Source organism: Episyrphus balteatus, chromosome 1 (genome assembly GCF_945859705.1).
Source record: "Episyrphus balteatus chromosome 1, idEpiBalt1.1, whole genome shotgun sequence".
Lineage (NCBI taxonomy): Eukaryota > Metazoa > Arthropoda > Insecta > Diptera > Syrphidae > Episyrphus > Episyrphus balteatus.
Window position 1 is genome coordinate 3,418,513 of NC_079134.1, and position 18,255 is coordinate 3,436,767.

The 18,255-nt window shown below is 34.0% G+C and overlaps 4 protein-coding genes and 1 long non-coding RNA gene across 6 annotated transcripts; 3 read left to right on the forward strand and 2 right to left on the reverse strand.

Annotated features, from left to right (window-relative positions):
* The first annotated feature begins 1,580 nt into the window (after nucleotides 1–1,580).
* Nucleotides 1,581–3,404, forward strand: LOC129906296 (TBC1 domain family member 31-like). 2 transcript variants are annotated; one of them, XM_055981995.1, is made up of 3 exons: nucleotides 1,581–1,885; nucleotides 1,981–2,997; nucleotides 3,063–3,404. In XM_055981995.1, exon 2 carries the CDS (start codon nucleotides 2,072–2,074, stop codon nucleotides 2,948–2,950), a length of 879 nt encoding a protein of 292 aa, XP_055837970.1. In that variant the 5' UTR covers nucleotides 1,581–1,885; nucleotides 1,981–2,071; the 3' UTR covers nucleotides 2,951–2,997; nucleotides 3,063–3,404. The 2 variants fall into 2 exon arrangements, with proteins under 2 accessions (XP_055837970.1, XP_055837971.1); XM_055981996.1 differs by having other exon boundaries at nucleotides 1,581–1,826.
* Nucleotides 3,405–3,451: 47 nt separating this feature from the next.
* Nucleotides 3,452–5,806, reverse strand: LOC129906297 (uncharacterized). The gene is made up of 7 exons (XR_008770767.1): nucleotides 5,730–5,806; nucleotides 5,119–5,636; nucleotides 4,573–5,060; nucleotides 4,384–4,500; nucleotides 3,915–4,326; nucleotides 3,680–3,857; nucleotides 3,452–3,624 (listed from the first exon to the last, which is right to left on the reverse strand). It is a non-coding gene; the product is annotated as an uncharacterized LOC129906297 (long non-coding RNA).
* Nucleotides 5,807–7,018: 1,212 nt separating this feature from the next.
* Nucleotides 7,019–10,930, forward strand: LOC129905350 (uncharacterized). The gene is made up of 2 exons (XM_055980819.1): nucleotides 7,019–7,190; nucleotides 7,489–10,930. Exon 2 carries the CDS (start codon nucleotides 7,502–7,504, stop codon nucleotides 10,502–10,504), a length of 3,003 nt encoding a protein of 1,000 aa, XP_055836794.1. The 5' UTR covers nucleotides 7,019–7,190; nucleotides 7,489–7,501; the 3' UTR covers nucleotides 10,505–10,930.
* A 2,568-nt stretch (nucleotides 10,931–13,498) lies between these two features.
* Nucleotides 13,499–14,401, forward strand: LOC129905521 (cytochrome c oxidase assembly protein COX20, mitochondrial). The gene is made up of 3 exons (XM_055980990.1): nucleotides 13,499–13,606; nucleotides 13,880–14,067; nucleotides 14,132–14,401. Exons 1-3 carry the CDS (start codon nucleotides 13,526–13,528, stop codon nucleotides 14,238–14,240), a joined length of 378 nt encoding a protein of 125 aa, XP_055836965.1. The 5' UTR covers nucleotides 13,499–13,525; the 3' UTR covers nucleotides 14,241–14,401.
* A 1,845-nt stretch (nucleotides 14,402–16,246) lies between these two features.
* Nucleotides 16,247–17,859, reverse strand: LOC129906159 (histone acetyltransferase KAT8). The gene has a single exon (XM_055981814.1). It carries the CDS (start codon nucleotides 17,681–17,683, stop codon nucleotides 16,313–16,315), a length of 1,371 nt encoding a protein of 456 aa, XP_055837789.1. The 5' UTR covers nucleotides 17,684–17,859; the 3' UTR covers nucleotides 16,247–16,312.
* Between the last annotated feature and the right edge of the window lie 396 nt (nucleotides 17,860–18,255).

Genomic DNA, 18,255 nt, shown 5'->3' on the forward strand with positions numbered 1-18,255 from the left:
GATCCACTTTATCTCGGCTAAAAATTTTCGATAATTTGTATGGGAGCTAAAATTTAGCGCGAGCAGCGTACCAGGCTTCATACACAAACCAAAATCATGTTTAAATTAAAAGCACAAACCTGTATCTATTGGCGAGAGAAAAGAATTAAGGTATAACTACAACGGCCACTTTTTGCAAAAAGTCAAACAGTGAAAATTTTCAAACTCATTTTGTGACAGTTCACAGTTTTTCCGAACACAAAATTAAACATAATAGGGGTATTCACGATCTGGTGCAACAGGTCTAGTAAAAATGTAAAATTTTATTTTTTTACAATAGATCGTGAACGCCCCTCTCCTTATCTATAGTAAATATTGAAGCATGAATGAAATCAATGATGTTTTTTTTTTAACAGGGTTGTTCCTCCACTGTTGCTTCTTCTTTTTTTCCATTTTTTATAATTTAATTCTTTGTTTTGTTCGGGTTAGTTGATTTTCACAAATTATTTTACATAAAAAGAAACTAAATTACGGGACATGAGTACCGACAAGCCGACAACCATAATAAACAGAATAAAAAAGACAAACTGTTTATCATGGGCGACGCGACGGTGAGCTGCCATCTGTCAAAAATAATTTTACTCTATTGTATTTTTATTTTGCAATAGGTCTAGGGCAGAGATGGCAAAAATTGGATTTTTTTTGATTTCCTACATTTGTTACGTCTACTACATAAATGAGGTAGTTAACGTAGTTTAATGTAGTTAACGTAATTAAATGTAGCAGACGTAGCGCTAGGCGTCAAAATGTAGTTTGAAATGCCAATTTTACCACCAAATTGTCAAAGTCTTATTCAAATCGAAATACATAGCTGTGATAGTGTAAATTTGAATAGAATATTTGAAACCAGATGGACTTGGGGTGGTTTCTTTGAAAAGGTTTTACTTTACGAAACCAAATTCTCACGAAAACACAGCTATTTTTTTTTTTAAATATTTTTGAAATATAACGTTTTTTATGTAGTTATTGCACGTAGCAAATGTAGGTAGTACATGAAACAAATCAAGCGAGTAGTTTATTCGATTAACTACGCGTAGTTAACCGAGTAGATTACCTGGCGTAATCTACTCTGCCATCTCTGGTCTAGGGTATAGCAAAAGTGCAAGACTGTTGTAAAATTTTAATCCGTATATTTTGTTGTTGTAGTGTTTTAAGATTTTACACTTTTGCACTTTTGCAATGATACAAGACCAGTTGCATCGGATCGTGAATACCCCTAATGATGCAGAAAGCTTATTTTTTGGTAAAAAAAAAAACAATTTTGTTAGTTTTTCCTAAAAAAAATAGCGCTAAAAAGAAGTAAAATTTTTTTACTTTTGTAAATTTCCCACTTTTTAGGTCATTGTAGTTATGGCTTTAATCGCATTATACCCAGAGATGGCAGAGTAGATTACGCCAGGTAATCTACTCGGTTAACTACGCGTAGTTAATCGAATAAACTACTCGCTTGATTTGTTTCATGTACTACCTACATTTGCTACGTGCAATAACTACATAAAAAACCATTGACCTATTATATATGGACTGCCAGTTCCTCCTCGTTTCCATACAAAATTTTTGAAAACGTGGTTCAATCATTACTAGCGCCTGTGGAAGAAAGCGGTAAATAGAACTCAGTTAGCGTAGCGACATCTTCCGGCAGATCGCTTGAACTACCATTTTTGTGCATAGAAACTATGGCCATCTACATTTTGTTTGCTGTACAAATCAGTAGCATCTGTCTTTTTTGAAGTCTACTTTTTGACGTATTGGAAGAACGAAGAATTCTTTCAGTTTTCAGAAAAAAAGTATGTATTTTAAAATGTTTGTGCTAAGAAAAATGTGCAATGAATCATTATGGAAAAAGGTTTTTATTTAAATTCATTAATATTTGAAAGTTATTAAAAATTAGAATTAAATCGTTCAGCCCAAATAATTTTTTCCTTTTTGTTTTTTTTTCAGATGCAAATTTATCACCTATGGAATCGTGTTGGATGGAAGAAGGGCCAAATGCCCCGCAAACTAGACAGCTCCTGGATCTTTCCCAAAAATAATGACAACATACTTTTTTGCCAGACGATTGATGTCGATAATAGAGCCCACAGACTGTTTTAGGGTTGCTCTATCCAAAGATAAAGAGTTCCTAAGCACGATAAGGCACACAGGAGAGGGCAACATTTATAATGTTAGCGCATTGATTGACTGTCTTAAATCAGCCCAGAACTGTGTTCAAATGCTACGCCAAACTGCCGTGTTCCAACCAAAAGCTCTGTCGGTGAATTGTTTTGACAATGAATACGGACACTATCCAAGTAAATATCGGTTGCTCATTTGGGCTGCTCTCCTCGATGTACCCTGCAACAAGTCAAAATTTTCAGAAATAGTCAAAATGGGAACTCACTCAACAGCTGTTGCATTAAATGCCAGCCTAAAGTTGAAAGATTCAACAGCCAGGCGTTATCTCATAAAAATTTTCTCATGTCTTGGTCATTGGTCGAAGATCTTTGGCATAAGTGACTTTGTCCCGGAATTCATCTTTCCATTTGTGAAGATTTTCTCCAACAGTCTTACTGTTTGCTTTGAAATTATTGCTACAATTCTAACGAATCAATGCCAGTTGTGGTTTGAGTTTCATCCATTGGAGCCCCAAAACTATTTGGGAATGTGTGAAAATATCCTAAATCACTTTGATCCTCAGTTGGTGAAATTCTATTCCAAAACTCAAGTTACAGCGAAAGAATATGCTTGGTCGATTATATCAAATGGATTCTCTGAGATTCTAGATGAAGAGGCAATGGAAATCGAGTTAACATTAGCCGAAGAACACATCAAAGATCAGGACTTGGAATTAATTTCACATAAATATGAAATTGATGATATTTTAAGTGAAGCCGATTACCAACCAATGAGGAATAGTTTAGAAATACGATAAACAAAATCAATGACGGAAAGAAAAAACTTAAGAATGACTTAGAACTTGTAATTATTTATACCTATATAATTTCATGATTTTAAGTTTAACTATAAACTTTTTTTATTTGAAGATACTTCGAGATGATGTAAAAAGTCAAGTAGATGATGGAAAGTTATCGGCTCGTGGTTTAAGTGAAGTGGAATCTTCAATTAGAGATCTAGAACGAGAATTTCAATCTGCACTCAAATGCGAATCATAACGATGGCGCTCCTGATTTAAATATAATTTTTTTTTAACATGCATTTTTTATTTTATTTATATATCTTTTAAATTGTATATTTCAAAAAAATATTAGAATACAAAAACATATTTTTAAAACAAAGTCATACAAAATTTGAGCCCTTAATTAAATGCTTTAAAAATGATTGAAATATTCTAAAAATTGTAAGTTCCAATTTATTATATTAACTAACTTTTATTAAAAAAAAATTAATAAATATTACAATAACATTTCAAGGTATACTTGATTCTCCTGCTTTTCTCTTTGTACCCCCAAGTGATTTGACTCCCGTCATTACTGGTACTTTAAAAGCTGCTTTTCGAACCTCAGCAACGGCATCTAGTAATTTTTTTGGTTCAGTTAGAAACCAAATCCAAAGCAACTGACCATTGTGCAACAAGGCATCATTGCTCTGAAACAAATTATTAATTTAAAGTTTATGGTCTAAACAAAATTAAAAAATGTACCATTTTTTCATGAATATTCTCCTGGAATTGAGAACGCAAATGCCGAAAATCAATTTCAAAATGTTTCTTATTCATTTTTGCATTGAAAATTGGTTTGAGTAAGTTTATTTGTTCGAACATGGCCAATTTAACAGGACTTTCATACACATAAGGCTTCAAGATGTTCTCAATTCGATTGCTAAAAATATCATTTTAAAGCTTATCATACAAAATACGAGTATTATTGAAAACTTACAGTTCATTGATTAAATCTAAAACAGACGTATAAGGTTTCTTATTTATCAATGCATTCAAAGCATATTTCAAAAGCCTTCCAAACTTTTCATATTCATACAAACAAGCTTTTGTACATTTTCATTGCATATTTAATTCATCCGAGTTACTAAATCGGTTACGATTTTTTTCCAAATCCAATTGTGTAGTTATCCATATGAGTTCGGCATTCGTAAGTGCATCGGATACAGTTTTTGTAAGCATTTTAACATTCTCAAGTCTCTTGTAGGCTCGGTTGAGTTTTTCTTTTGTATTTTCATAAAGAATAAGCTCCATTTGTTGCTGAGAACGTTGTTTCTGCATCATTTAGAATAGTTTTGTTAGTGCAATTAAAGTGATGATTGTTAATCATTTCTAATTCTCGAGTTTCTTTTCTGAAAATAAATTTGTTTAGAGACTAAATTTTTAAATACAAATTTTAAAATTATTACTTCATATCCGAAATACTGACAATGTGCATTTTAATGATGTCAAGATTATCAATCATCGAATGGGTGGCCCTCGATTTAGCTTTGTCTTTAATAAATTTTTCCATAAAACTTAGGTTTCTAAAAAAAATTTAAGATTATCTTATATTTATTTTTTTTTTAATTTTTTGATTTTAACTTATGTATACTCACAGCTTCCGAATAGTTTCTAGCTGAGAAGATATTTCTTGAATTTCTTGATGATTTTCTTCCAGTTCTACAAAATAATCGATGGGAATAAAATGTTTTACAATTAATGAATGAATTGGTGGATGAAGATTTTTTTAAGAGTAGGAATAAAACAATTTGCTTAATGTAGTCGGTGCAGGTTTTGTGATATAATTAGTAGAATTTTTTCGTCGATGAATCCAGGATCGGTTTTTTCATTTCGATACAGAAAATATTTTGAACTTCCCTATTTTTTAGAAATCTTCCACTAGACGACATTGTTCCGGAAAGAGGACGATGTGATTTACTTGGTTGAATAAACAAGGTGCTGTTCGCTATGAGCTCCCACGAATATTTAATTTAATTGGAAAAGAAGAAAGTCGCAGAATAGAATAAATCCATCCGAAATTTGAATTTTTTACAGCAACCAATGCTTTTCGAGTAAAAGCGAGAACATAAAGTGCAACCATAATCTAATAGAGGGAATGAATTTTGGATTTTTATAAGAGAATCTCAGAAATTATGACTTACCTATTTTTTCCGACGAGTTTCCTCTTAAAGTTCAACTTCAGAAAAATTCAACAAATTTCCAAGATTCTTGATTCTTCTTTAGTCTTTCACAGACATCAAAGCCCAAGACCTTTGATTTTGCTCACAGGGAGGTTAACGAAGAGAGCATTGATTTTTGACATAGGCAAGATTGTTTGTTTATTGGGCTTAGTCATGCCAGCTTCTAGTTTGGTAACAATTTTGTTATGACTTATGAGCTATGCCAGCTGAACATTCAAAGAAAGTTTCCTTTTAAACTGAAATTCAAGTAAAAAAATGAAAAATATTTAAAGGAGAATGCAAGTTAAAAAACATGATGTGGAGAAAACTATTTTGAAGTAGGTACTCTTCACATTCTGCACCATAGGTCTGCTGAGGGAATAATTATTGAATTTATTCTTCCTTCTTCTGGAATGCAAGGAAGTGAATTTATGGCTAGCAGTAAGGGCAATCGATTGTTTTTTTTTCAAGGAGATTGTCCATTTTTGTCAAATGGTTTTCTGAAATGAAAGAATAGAATAAAAATTTAAATTATAAAACTTGGAATAAAATTGTGAAAAGAATATATTAATATATTTTTAATTTTTTGTTACCTTTTTATTCTTGGGAAACATAAAATTTTTGCAAACAATTAAATTGTTTTTTTTTTTTTTGACAAGCAAAAGTCACAAAACTAGGTGTCAAATTACTATTTCCCGCTACCCTACCAAGGGGCGCCACCATAGCTTGAACCTGGTCCTGGCAGTCCATATATAATAGGTCAATGTAAAAAACGTTATATTTCAAAAATATTTAAAAAAAAAAAAATAGCTGTGTTTTCGTGAGAATTTGGTTTCGTAAAGTAAAACCTTTTCAAAGAAACCACCCCAAGTCCATCTGGTTTCAAATATTCTATTCAAATTTACACTATCACAGCTATGTATTTCGATTTGAATAAGACTTTGACAATTTGGTGGTAAAATTGGCATTTCAAACTACATTTTGACGTCTAGCGCTACGTCTGCTACATTTAATTACGTTAACTACATTAAACTACGTTAACTACCTCATTTATGTAGTAGACGTAACAAATGTAGGAAATCAAAAAAAATCCAATTTTTGCCATCTCTGATTATACCTATTAGCCCTGTTCAGAGATGGCAAAAATTGGATTTTTTTTGATTTCCTACATTTGTTACGTCTACTACATAAATGAGGTAGTTAACGTAGTTTAATGTAGTTAACGTAATTAAATGTAGCAGACGTAGCGCTAGACGTCAAAATGTAGTTTGAAATGCCAATTTTACCACCAAATTGTCAAAGTCTTATTCAAATCGAAATACATAGCTGTGATAGTGTAAATTTGAATAGAATATTTGAAACCAGAAAGTAAAACCTTTTCAAAGAAACCACCCCAAGGTTTCTTTGAAAAGGTTTTACTTTACGAAACCAAATTCTCACGAAAACACAGCTATTTTTTTTTTTAAATATTTTTGAAATATAACGTTTTTTATGTAGTTATTGCACGTAGCAAATGTAGGTAGTACATGAAACAAATCAAGCGAGTAGTTTATTCGATTAGCTACGCGTAGTTAACCGAGTAGATTACCTGGCGTAATCTACTCTGCCATCTCTGGCCCTGTTCCATTGGAGGTGGTAGTTTACTCGTGAGTAGAAATCTAGTACAACAACTACACATTCCTATCTCCTCGAGTAGAAGATCATGTGTTAATTCTAGTACTAGATCTACTCATGAGTAAACTACCACCTCCAATGGAACAGGGCTATTATAGGAAAAAATAAAATTATTTAAAAATTATAATTGTTAAAACTATTTTTTTTTTTTCAAAAAAATCTAGTACAATTTTCATCCAAACAAATACCATCCCTGTTCGGTATTAATCACCCACCATTTTCATTTTTCACACCACAACGTCAAGTCAAAAAAGTGAGGACAAATTTTCCAAGAGTTAACTTGAGAGTTTGCGGTTGTTTGTATATTTTTATTTTTGTTCCCAATCATTGAATCTTCTCCAAAAACTTACCAACATAATTCCAATCCAAGAATAACAAAGGTTAGTTTCTAGTTCACATCAAACAAAAACCATTCCAACATAATCCACTATGGAATCGCGCAATTCAAAGAATCATGATTGAACACTCATAGCACAGCCAAAACCTGGCCGAATCTTCCTCCTAGACACAAGTTTTTTTTTTTTTTTTTTATTTTTTTTTCATTCAAAAATCCATCTGTCATTTTTTAGCTTGATGCATGTGAAATTTTGTCGTGTGATGGTGCAAAAATAAAAATAAATTTTTTTTGTATACAATTCCAACTCCAAGTTTATATTTTCGATATTATTTTGTTTGCAGTTCTCGGACCATAATGAATTCCTTCATGCGGCGAAACATTACTGCCGAACAAATGCACAGTTTTCTCAAGGACAAACAAGCCTGGGAAAATGCCATTGCCATGTACAATGGCCCCGACCCTCTCGAGCACTGGTACAATTACATTTGTTGGTACAATAGCAACATACACGGTGACCCGGAGAACAAGTTTCGAGAAACTCTCGAACGATGTCTCACACAGTATGAACACAACGAATACTACAAACAAGACCCGCGAATGGTCAAGTTGTGGATCAAGTACATAGATTTGCAACCGAATCCTTTGCATTTCTATCAAATATTGTATCAGCGAGGCATTGGCAGGCAGTGTGCCTGCTTCTATACCAATTGGGCACATTACTATGATTCGGCAAATGCATTCAAAGAAGCTGAATCCATTTACAATCTGGGCTTCCAGGCCAAGGCAGAGCCGTACACAGAACTAGAGGGTGCTCACACAAAGTTCCTTTATTCTCTTTCCCAGCGAATGGTTTATGACGATAAGAAACAACATAATTCCCTTCCCACACAGCACCAACAACAACAACAGCAGCAACAAATACCAATTAGTCAGCCGTTAGAAAAACGTCCTGCCGATGTGGGTCAGCATCTCCATCAACAACAACAACAACAACTCCAACAGCAGCAACATATGCCTGAGCAAGTCCAACAGCATTGTCATCAACAGATTCAGCAACAGCATGCAGCAGAGATTCCAGTTCAACACCAGACGCAAGTCCAAACGCCGGTGGTTAACACAAACTGCCAACAATACACTGAATTGCAGAGTTCCACAGCAACTGCCATATCTTCCTCATTGAACTACATTTACAATGAACCGCAGGTTGCTACAACTGCCGCCTATCCACAAGATCCAGCAGCCGCCTCTGGCTCCCACTCGCACTCCCAACCGCATGATATTCCACTGGGAAATGTTAAACTACCTGCACAGTTTGCTACATATTGCCGCAACAACTACGAAGTCTGGAAACCAGCTCTCTTCTTAGAAGAACCCGATGATCCATACAAGCGCTGCCAGTACCAAAAGACACTAGTTTATCCTGGTGGTGACATAGAATTTAGTCCCGAAGAGATTCGGGCGAAAAAATGGAAGTCCAATCAACAAAAATCTAGACAACAGCCACAACAACCAGTTGTAGTTCAACAAACACCTTCAGTTGCAGCAACTCCAGAACAAACACATGTCGTCGCTGATATTGAAGATCAAATTGAGGCATCGACAATCCGTTTCAGCACTCATGAGGAACATGGAGTGACTAAGAGTAAAACAATTAAAATCAAATTTAAAAAAGAGAAACCATCAACGGCATTGGATTCATCTTCAAATTCCATCAATGGCCAGAATAATTACAATTATACAATTGAGAATGCCTATGCAACGGAGGACACAGCCTCGCAGGACGACGGCCACCACCACAATCGGGGGGGAAACAACAACAATGGCTTCCATCCTTATCAAATGCAAACATCCACTCCAAAAGTTAAGAAGCCTAAAAAGCTAAAGAGCGTCAATAAGCATTTAGCTGGAAAATATTTATCGGCGGCCACTGCTCATGGAGATAGCAACTCGTCGGATTACCATCCACAGCAGCAATCTCAGTATCAGTACGAGGAAGCGAATCTTCTACTGACTTTTGCCAAAGAAAACACCACTTCCTCCTCTGCGACGACTCCACAGCAACTACAACACCGAACACCGATAAAAATTCGACAAAAGAACGGTGATTCTGTACACTATGCAGCCAATGACAATGCTAGTTTCTCGTTCAACGAAACAGCCTATTTGGACAATTCGAATTGCTCGGTTAGTTCGGCTGTTGGTCGTTTAAATTTCCGCGAATCACAACGTGATGATTTCTCCACATACGCCGAAAATAGTTTCTTTGCATCGGAAAACGACAAGGAGCTACAGGAGCAGCGCCTCGAGAAAGCCCTCACCGTAATTGAGACACACATGGCCAAGCCGGTTATTGACCCGTTCAACAATGAACTATGTAAGGCGTTCCTCACCAAACTCAATTTTCCGTCCTACGATGCGGCCGAGAATGTATACAAAGTGGTTAGCACGCCTCTACCAAAATTGGCCAACACTAAGATGATAACGTTGGCTGATAGTCGCTTTAGCATCGAAAAGGAAGTGGGACGTGGATCATATGGTTCGGTGTACAAAGCCACCGACTGCAAGACGGGAACAGTTGTAGCGCTTAAATATCAGAAACCACCCAATATTTGGGAGATATACATATGCCATCAGGTGCGACAGAGGATTCGGACGGAGACCGTTCTACCAGGTGTTATGAACATCTCGTCTGCTGTAATTGCACCCAATGCGAGTATAATTGCTACAGAATTCTCACCTTACGGCTCATTGCTGGATATTAACAATAAGATCAGGCAGGCTACCAAGAAGGTAATGCACGAGAGTCTAGTTATGCACTTTAGTAGCCAGATTCTAAATATTATCCACTGCTTGCACAAGAGCAAAATCATTCATGCCGACATTAAGCCGGACAATTTTCTGCTGATGCGTGTGCCCAATACAGATCTCCATTATCCATCGCTGCGTCTTATTGATTTTGGTTGTGCGCTCGATATGACTTTGTTCCCAGAACGTACGCAATTCCGCAAAATCATTCAAACCGATGGATTCACTTGCATCGAGATGCAAGAAGGTCGCCCTTGGTCGTATGAAACTGACCTCTTCTGTGTTGCGGGTACAGTTCATGTGATGCTCTTTGGAGAGTACATGCAGATTTCCAAAAAATTCGAGACCTGGGATATAAAGCAGAAGCTACCGCGATATCTCAAGAAACACGTCTGGACGGATTTCTTTGGCAGCATGCTGAATATAAAAAGCCAAGATATCTTACCCAATTTATTGGATATTAAAATGCGATTTGATGAGGAAGCTATGAAGATGGACTCTGAGTTGCAGTCGCAAATTAGGACGCTATCGAATTTGCTACATCGTCGATAGTTACATATATACTTATATTTTAAGCATTCATCTCATAATTAAGAGGAAGAAGCAACAACAACAACAACAAAAGTATAATCGTATTTCTTTTTTTTTTCATTACTGTTTATTTTAATTTTGCAATTTATCTTTTTTTTTATTTCTAATGCAGATTATACCTAATAACCTTTCTTTGAATTTTTAATTATTATATTGAAAAAAAACAAAACACACAAAACATAATCCAATTGTACGATATCTCTTTTTAAGAACTGATGACAGAGCTCCGAAGGAAGGAGTTGGAGGAGTTATTATTTTTTTTTTCATTTAGGTACACTCTTTAGGCAGTGTATTTTATGTTGTAAGAAAGACTAAAAAATTGAAATTATAATTTTTTTCGAAATTTAAAATTAAAAAATTAATAAAAAAAAAAACAAATAAGAATAATGTGCACACAAACTTCTAAAGTAAACAAAAATTTAAAAAGATAAAAAAAAACTATTAAAATATTAATTGTAAAGTGAGATGATTCTATATAATAAAAATATAAAGCCAAACTATGTTTGTATGTTTGTTTTGAAAATGAATTACTTTACAGAATTTGGAATACAACGAAAAAGGGAGAACATTTTCGACAACTTGAAAACAAATTACTTCGTTTTTCAAATTACATGCAGCAAATAGTCGTTCTGGTATATTCTCGTCATAAAGAACTAGACCTCAATGTAACTAAATGCTGATGGCGTATACAGAATGTATTCCCTAGTCGATAGACTGTTAATAAGGTATATGTTTGCTAAAGACACCAACGATTTCACTTGTAAATTAGTTGATATAAATGCGAGGGTTTTTTATTTTTTCTCGAAAAAAGCCTAAAAGAATCATCACTGATCACACACTGGCAAGCGGGTAGCGGTACGGATTTTGAATTTTGTTTAAAACAGTTACGCGTATCTCTACCGCATACCTTTCCGTTGTGTTCATTCCTTCATTTTTTACTCGATTTTTTCTTCAGTAACTTACTTAAAAGGAAATCAGGGGTCGAATTACAGCATACGTTGGTTAACGTATGGTTACTATCTCTCCCTATCTTTCTTTTAATTAAATAGAGACAGAAGTAGTCAAAACGTTAACGTATGATCGTAATCGTGTGACTTGATTCAACCCCAGATGTACATGCTTTTATAATTTAATTTTAAATAATTTTAAAAAAATTTAACTGTTTATTACACTGGTCAACAAGGTTTTTGCCACAAGAACAAAAATATACTTTTCTATAGGTTTTTGATGTGCTGAATCTGAAGTGAAAAAACTTTTATTGGCCTCCGTTTTTAAAATATTACCGTTAGAAAATGTCAAAAAACGTCATTCAGAAACAGCACTGGCCAACCAAATTAAACTTTTTTTTTCCACAAGAACCAAAATATACTTTTCTGAAGGTGTTTGGGCTGCTGAGCTCGAATCCGCAATTGGAAAAATTCTGTTAGACTTCCTTCTTGAAATATTACCGTTATGAAATGCAAAAAAAGTTTTTTTTATAACGGTCAAATTTGTCTGACTTCAGATTCGAATTCAGCACATCAAAGTTTATTTAAGCTTATACAAAATCGTTAATTTAATGAGTGGAAAATAAACAAAATGAAAAAAATGCTCTCTGGGTGCACACTTCGCAGTACACAATGTACAGGGTGTCCCATAGTCACCGCCCCAAATGAAAAATTTTGTATTCCTGAGGTCATTTTAAGTCGGAAAAGTTATGTGGTAATTTTCTCGTTTTCATCTCGGTTTCGAGTTATGACGGTTTTTATAGTTTTTGCGCTCTTTTCCCTTAACTGGCTTTATCTTTGCCAAACTACGTCTGATTCGAAACAATTTTTTTACAACCTATCAAGAATTTATTTCAGTTTAAGCTTGTCCCAAAACTTTTTTTCTGCGGACAAGACAACAGTTTCTGTACAATTTTGCATCAAAACCAATTTTCTTCATTTTTTAAGTTGTTTTTTTTAACTTTCATATCATTTTATTAAAAAAAACACGTAAATGAGTATTAATTCTCTTCACTTATTAGCTGCGTTCCTTTGGAAATATTTATCTACTTTTTAGTACTTAAAACTACTTTGAACTACTTTTGCTATACTGAAAAAGTAGTTCAAAGCAGCTTTAAGTACTAAAAAGTAGATAAATATTTCCAAAGGAACGCAGCTATTATTAAAGCCCAGTTTATTTTCTTAACAAAAATAAGGTTTTTTTTCATAAAAAATAAAAAAAAAAATAAACAAACTGAGTGAATTAAAAAAAAAATTTATTTTTAAATACAAAACAAATTCAAATGAATTAAAAACTTTCTCTGAGCTCTATCTATTTGTTCTTTTCTTAACCACAATAGCACAGCAAAAGTTTTCAATTCATTTGTATTTAAAAACATTTTTTTTTAACAAAATTTCTTTTAATTTGATGGTATAAAATGAAACTTATGTCGTTTTCTATTGACGAATCTCAGAATGAGATTTGTGAATTTGACAGCTGAAAGGGGGGGTGAAGAGGGGAAATAGTGGACAAATCTCAGATTTCATGATCTATTTGCGTCCTGAGATTCAAAAAAATGACAAAAAAATGAATCTGAGATTCAAGAATCTGATTCTGGATTTTTATCAAGATTCACGCATACAAACACAAGCACTTTCACATACACTCCTCTGTTTGACATTTGTCTGAACATTTGTTGTTGTTTTATTTTTTTTATACGCACAGATTTCGAACACAATTACAAAACTAGATTTCATATTCTATTTGCAGTGGAAAATCTGAGAATTTTACACAAAAATCTCAAAAGTCAATAGAAAACGACATTATATAGTCATTCAAAAATCTTATCGCCAGTGATAAAAGTTACAGAACAGTGGCACTGCAGTGTCACCATGGTGACAAATTATAATACCAAAATCAATTAATCTGACTTCATGTATCTACTTTGTATGGACAGACTGTTTTTGATGGTAATGCAGTTTTCTGTCTGTACAACGAAATGTCATTTAACAGCTGATGTTTTTATTTTGGTTTAGAGTTTTTTTTCACTTTTCTTTCGTGTTTAATAGAAAAATGACTGACGAAGAGCCGCATAAGGTAAAATATTATTTTATTGTTTTTATACCATTTTTCTAGTTATTTAAAACACCCAAGTTCTAAACAAATAACTTGACTACCTCTAGAAATAAATAATTCCCTCCGACAAAGCCCAAGTAGTCTGAAACTTTACAAAAAATAACCGGTCAAATAAACGCACAATTTATTGTGAAATTAACCAATAACGCATACATAAATCAAAATTGATATCTTTTTTTCTTATATAATATCACAAATTACTATGTTTAACATCTTCAATGTAAATTCTTATAGAGTGTTATGTTTTTTGGCCGAGATGTCAGCCAAATACCATGCTTTCGAAATTCATTCTTGTATGGCATCGCAGGTGGACTGACAGTGGGTGCTTTAACATTTTTGAGAACTTCTAGAGCTCAATATTCAACACATGTAGGATTTGGTTCGTTTGTACTTGGAACATTTGGTTATTGGTTTGTTTGCAGGTTCGTGTGATTTATAAAATTTATTTGAAATACAACAATTATTGTAAAACTTTGAAAATTTCAGATACCAATGGTCAAAGACAAAGTTTGAGTACCAACAACTTAAAGCAGCTATGAAACAACAAGCGCGCTATGAGGGAACCGATATTGAAAAGAACTTACATGATGCGTAGCAGCAACACAGTTTATAGTAATCTGCTTAAAATTGATTATTTTTGTTGGTTCTAAATGTCGTTTGTTCAATTTAGTTAAATAGTACCTTCTTTACAAAGTAGCATAAACTATTTTATTATTTTAATTAATAGATAAAACATTAAAAGATTAAATATTCAAACATTATAATGTGCGTTATTGAATACGACCAAAAATTTCTACTAGCTCCTCGAAAAAATCTACGAGCAGAACCCTAGCTACGATATTAAAATTGTTCTTGGTGATTTTAATGTCAACTGGGAAGAGAATGCATCTTTGGAAATACAATCGGAAAGCGATGCCTACAAGACAACACGTCCGATAATGGATTCAGGCTAGTCGACTTCGTTGCGGGGTAAAATGTTGTCATAGCCAGTAGACGTTTCCCGCATCTCAACATTCATAAAGTTACATGGAAATCTCCAGATCAATGAACTGTCAACCAGATTGGCCATATTGCGATCGACATAAGACAGTCCGAGGAGCCGGCATTGACTCTAACCACTACTTGGTAGTGTATAACCTCTTAAGACTCTTAAGAAGTCCTTCGAGGGAATAAAAGACTTCGTCTAACTAGACCCCGCTAATAACAAATTCAACAACACCACCGATGAAATCAAACGAAGGATTACTCTTGCCAACCGCTTCAACTTTGTTTTGAGAAGGCAATTAACCAGTAAATCCTGTTTGGAACAACTACGACGTCCTTTAACAAGACTCTTATTACCGCATTGCTGCTATGTTTAAATTAGGGGTCATGGACTTTGACGTGGGCGGATAAAAACTCCTTGGATTGTTTCGAGAGAGAAAAATTCAACGAGAACTGTACGTTTTTTGTACTAATATGTAATAATATGCAAAGACAAAATTTCATTTGCGGATGTCCATTTCTCGTCTAAAGTTCGGGTATATTAAATGATAATTTAAAATGAATCGCTTTAAACGACATTTTGAAGATGTACAGTATAATATTAGTTACGTAAGTGATGTAAAATTAAGAATAAATTTTGAAATTAGGAATAATTGACTATTAAGAATATTTAACTATGGTTAGTATGTGAAAACAAGTTGAAGTGGCATTGTTTAGAATTTGTTGTGTTCGTTTTGCAAATCATTTTGAAAGTATTTGTTGCTAGGTAATGTTAACTGTCAAACGACCAATTTTTTTTTTTAGAACAATGCCAATTCTATTATTATTCCCAGTCATGTTTTTATTCAAAATAAATTTTCTCCCATCATAAAATTTCAAAAATTCCATTTTAAATAGTTACGAATCGTGACACTTCAAAAGGAGTTTGGTAACGATGTTCAGCTGTCAAATAGTTACAAAATGTAACTAAACAAAAGACCATAGTTCGATACTATAAACATAAATAAACTATGGTAAAATAAATAACGCACCTCTGCCCACTGCCTCATGGCCTCCTCTAGAATTGCCAACCACCTTTTTAAAAATTATGCGTCATTCAATGGATGATTTCAATTTAAAGTTAAAATAATGTTATATTTATACTAAAAATTCTATTATTTTCTTCTTTAAACAAATTAAAGCAAAGCAACTGTCTAAGTAAATATAGCAAAAAAAATAAAAAAAATGATAAAATAAAGTAAAAGATATAGTTGTTTAAGTAAAAAAAGAAGATTTCAACCTCTTTTAAAAACGAAAAGAAGTTGAAACTATTTATTGCTTTACTTTGCAAATTTTCAAATTGTGCAAAGTTTCATTTTTAGTTGGTGCAACTATTTGTTTTGCAAAAAAACATCAAAAATTGCAAAGTGGGGAACTTTTAATTTGTGGTGAAACACTTTGCACTTTGGTTGAGGCCCGAATCTATAATGGATTGTATCCTCGGCTTAGAGCGCTGATGGTCACTCTAAGTAAGTTATACAACATCAGCAGCTGCCAATTAACCAAGTTAAAAATTTTCAACTTTTACCAAAGGCTGCCGACCTACTTTAAACAATGGAAATAAAACAAACCAAAATATATTCTTTCAGAAATTTTATTTATTTTTAAATCAAACTACAAACTAGCAATCATTCATAAACCTTTTCAGTTTAATAAGTTCTTTTTGAATTTAGCACCAACAGCTGTTGTACGCTTTGGCGGAATCCAACGCAAATAAGCCGAATCAATAGTTAATTTAGGCTTTTTAAACTGTGGCAACTGCAAATGTTCAATAACAGTTCTCGGTGTCACACAAATAACATGCTGTCCCTTCCAATACTTGACCATTTTCATCGATTGCAAAGTATATATAATATCATCTTGTGTAATGCCACTCAGCTCACTCAATTCCTTGATACTCTGTGTAGTTGTTCGATTATCCTTCATCAGTTCCAAAAGCGTATAAGCCCAAAAACTCCGATAACTTAATCGACCCAAGTCACTTAAAGGTTTTTCTGGACTGCCAACAACCCCTTCCCGACGTGACAACTCATAACTAAATGCAATCAAAAGTTTGCCATATCCCTTCCTCTGGTACGGAGGCAGAATTAAAATACATGCAACATTATTACTCTCCGGAGATTCTTTTTCCTTGGAAAAATAACCCACAATATGAGCCCCTTTCTTGTCAATTTCACACAAAACATAAAAGTAAAATGGTTCAACGTCATAGTACAAGGTTTTGTGATCTAAGAATAGCTTTGCCATCAGGCACAATGTCTGGCAATAGAGTTTGTGGTCTTTGCCATCAATTTCAAATATGGAAACTGTTCCTTTGCGATAGATCTCATTGCCAGGTGGTTGGCGCTGACTGCATTCGGTTGTGTGATAACGATAAGTCCGTTCTAGTTTCATGTATTTGAGGCAGTATTCGCAAACAAATAGAGTTCCAACTTTTCCGTATTCATCGGGATAAGGACTAAAATACCAAGAATCTATTTCAAACTTACCAATTCGCAGCTTGTCAATGTACTTAACTTTCGTAATGGCTTCGTGTTCTTTTTCTAGAGCTGCAGTTGTAGGATCCATTTCGGCGTAGGTCTTTTGGACGTGATTTATTTCATCGTGTCGTCGCTTTTGATTTCTTGTTACCTTCCTATCGCTGTTCTCTGCTGATGATGGATTCTCAAGAGAAGCTATTTGTTCTTTACTGAGTTGCTGTAAGGTCTTGGCACTGTTGTTAGTGTCAGATGGTGTGGAGCTTTCACCCTTTTCAGCTTCGGTGGCGTCGGTAATGCGATCACGACGGACCCATTCGTCAAGTCGTCTATTTAAACCAACATAATGGACATAGAATTCATTATTGGAAAAATCATTTTCATTGCATCTCGATTGAATTATTTGTGCGGGATAGACATCGCCATCCGAACGACGTATCAAGTAGACGTCGCCAGTGCTAATTTCTTTGTTGGCAGAGCTTCTTGTGGTTCTTTCGGTTTGTTTTTCTTGGGATTTATTATCATCAGTTGATGTCATTTTTTTTTTTGAATATATTGGTTATGTATGGAAAATGTTTAATAATTGTAAATTTTTTAGATTGAAAATAATTAACATGCAATGGCGGCTTTTGGGTTTTTTGTTGTGACTTGTGAAATGAAATAAATTTTGGACTCGTTCAATTTTGTGATGGCGTTTTTTGGATTTTTGACTTTTGTTTTAACTGGCGTGAAGATAGATGCGTTTTGTTATTGCAAATGGATGTATTCAGCTGATTGGGAGTTAAGCCTGGTACGCTGCTCGCGCTAAATTTTAGCTGAGATAAAATTCCCATACAAGTTATCGATAACTTGTATGGGATCCATTTTATCTCGGCTAAAAGTTATCGATAATTTGTATGGGAGCTAAAATTTAGCGCGAGCAGCGTACCAGGCTTTAGAGATCATATATATGGCGCCACTGGTAGTCAAAATTAGAACTAAACATATAGTAGCCCTGCTCCATTGGAGGTGGTAGTTTATTACTAGTAGATGTTTTGGTTAATCTATCTCGAACAGCGTACCAGGCTTTAAGTTAAAATGAGCTAAAGGTGTTTCAAATGACAAATTGAT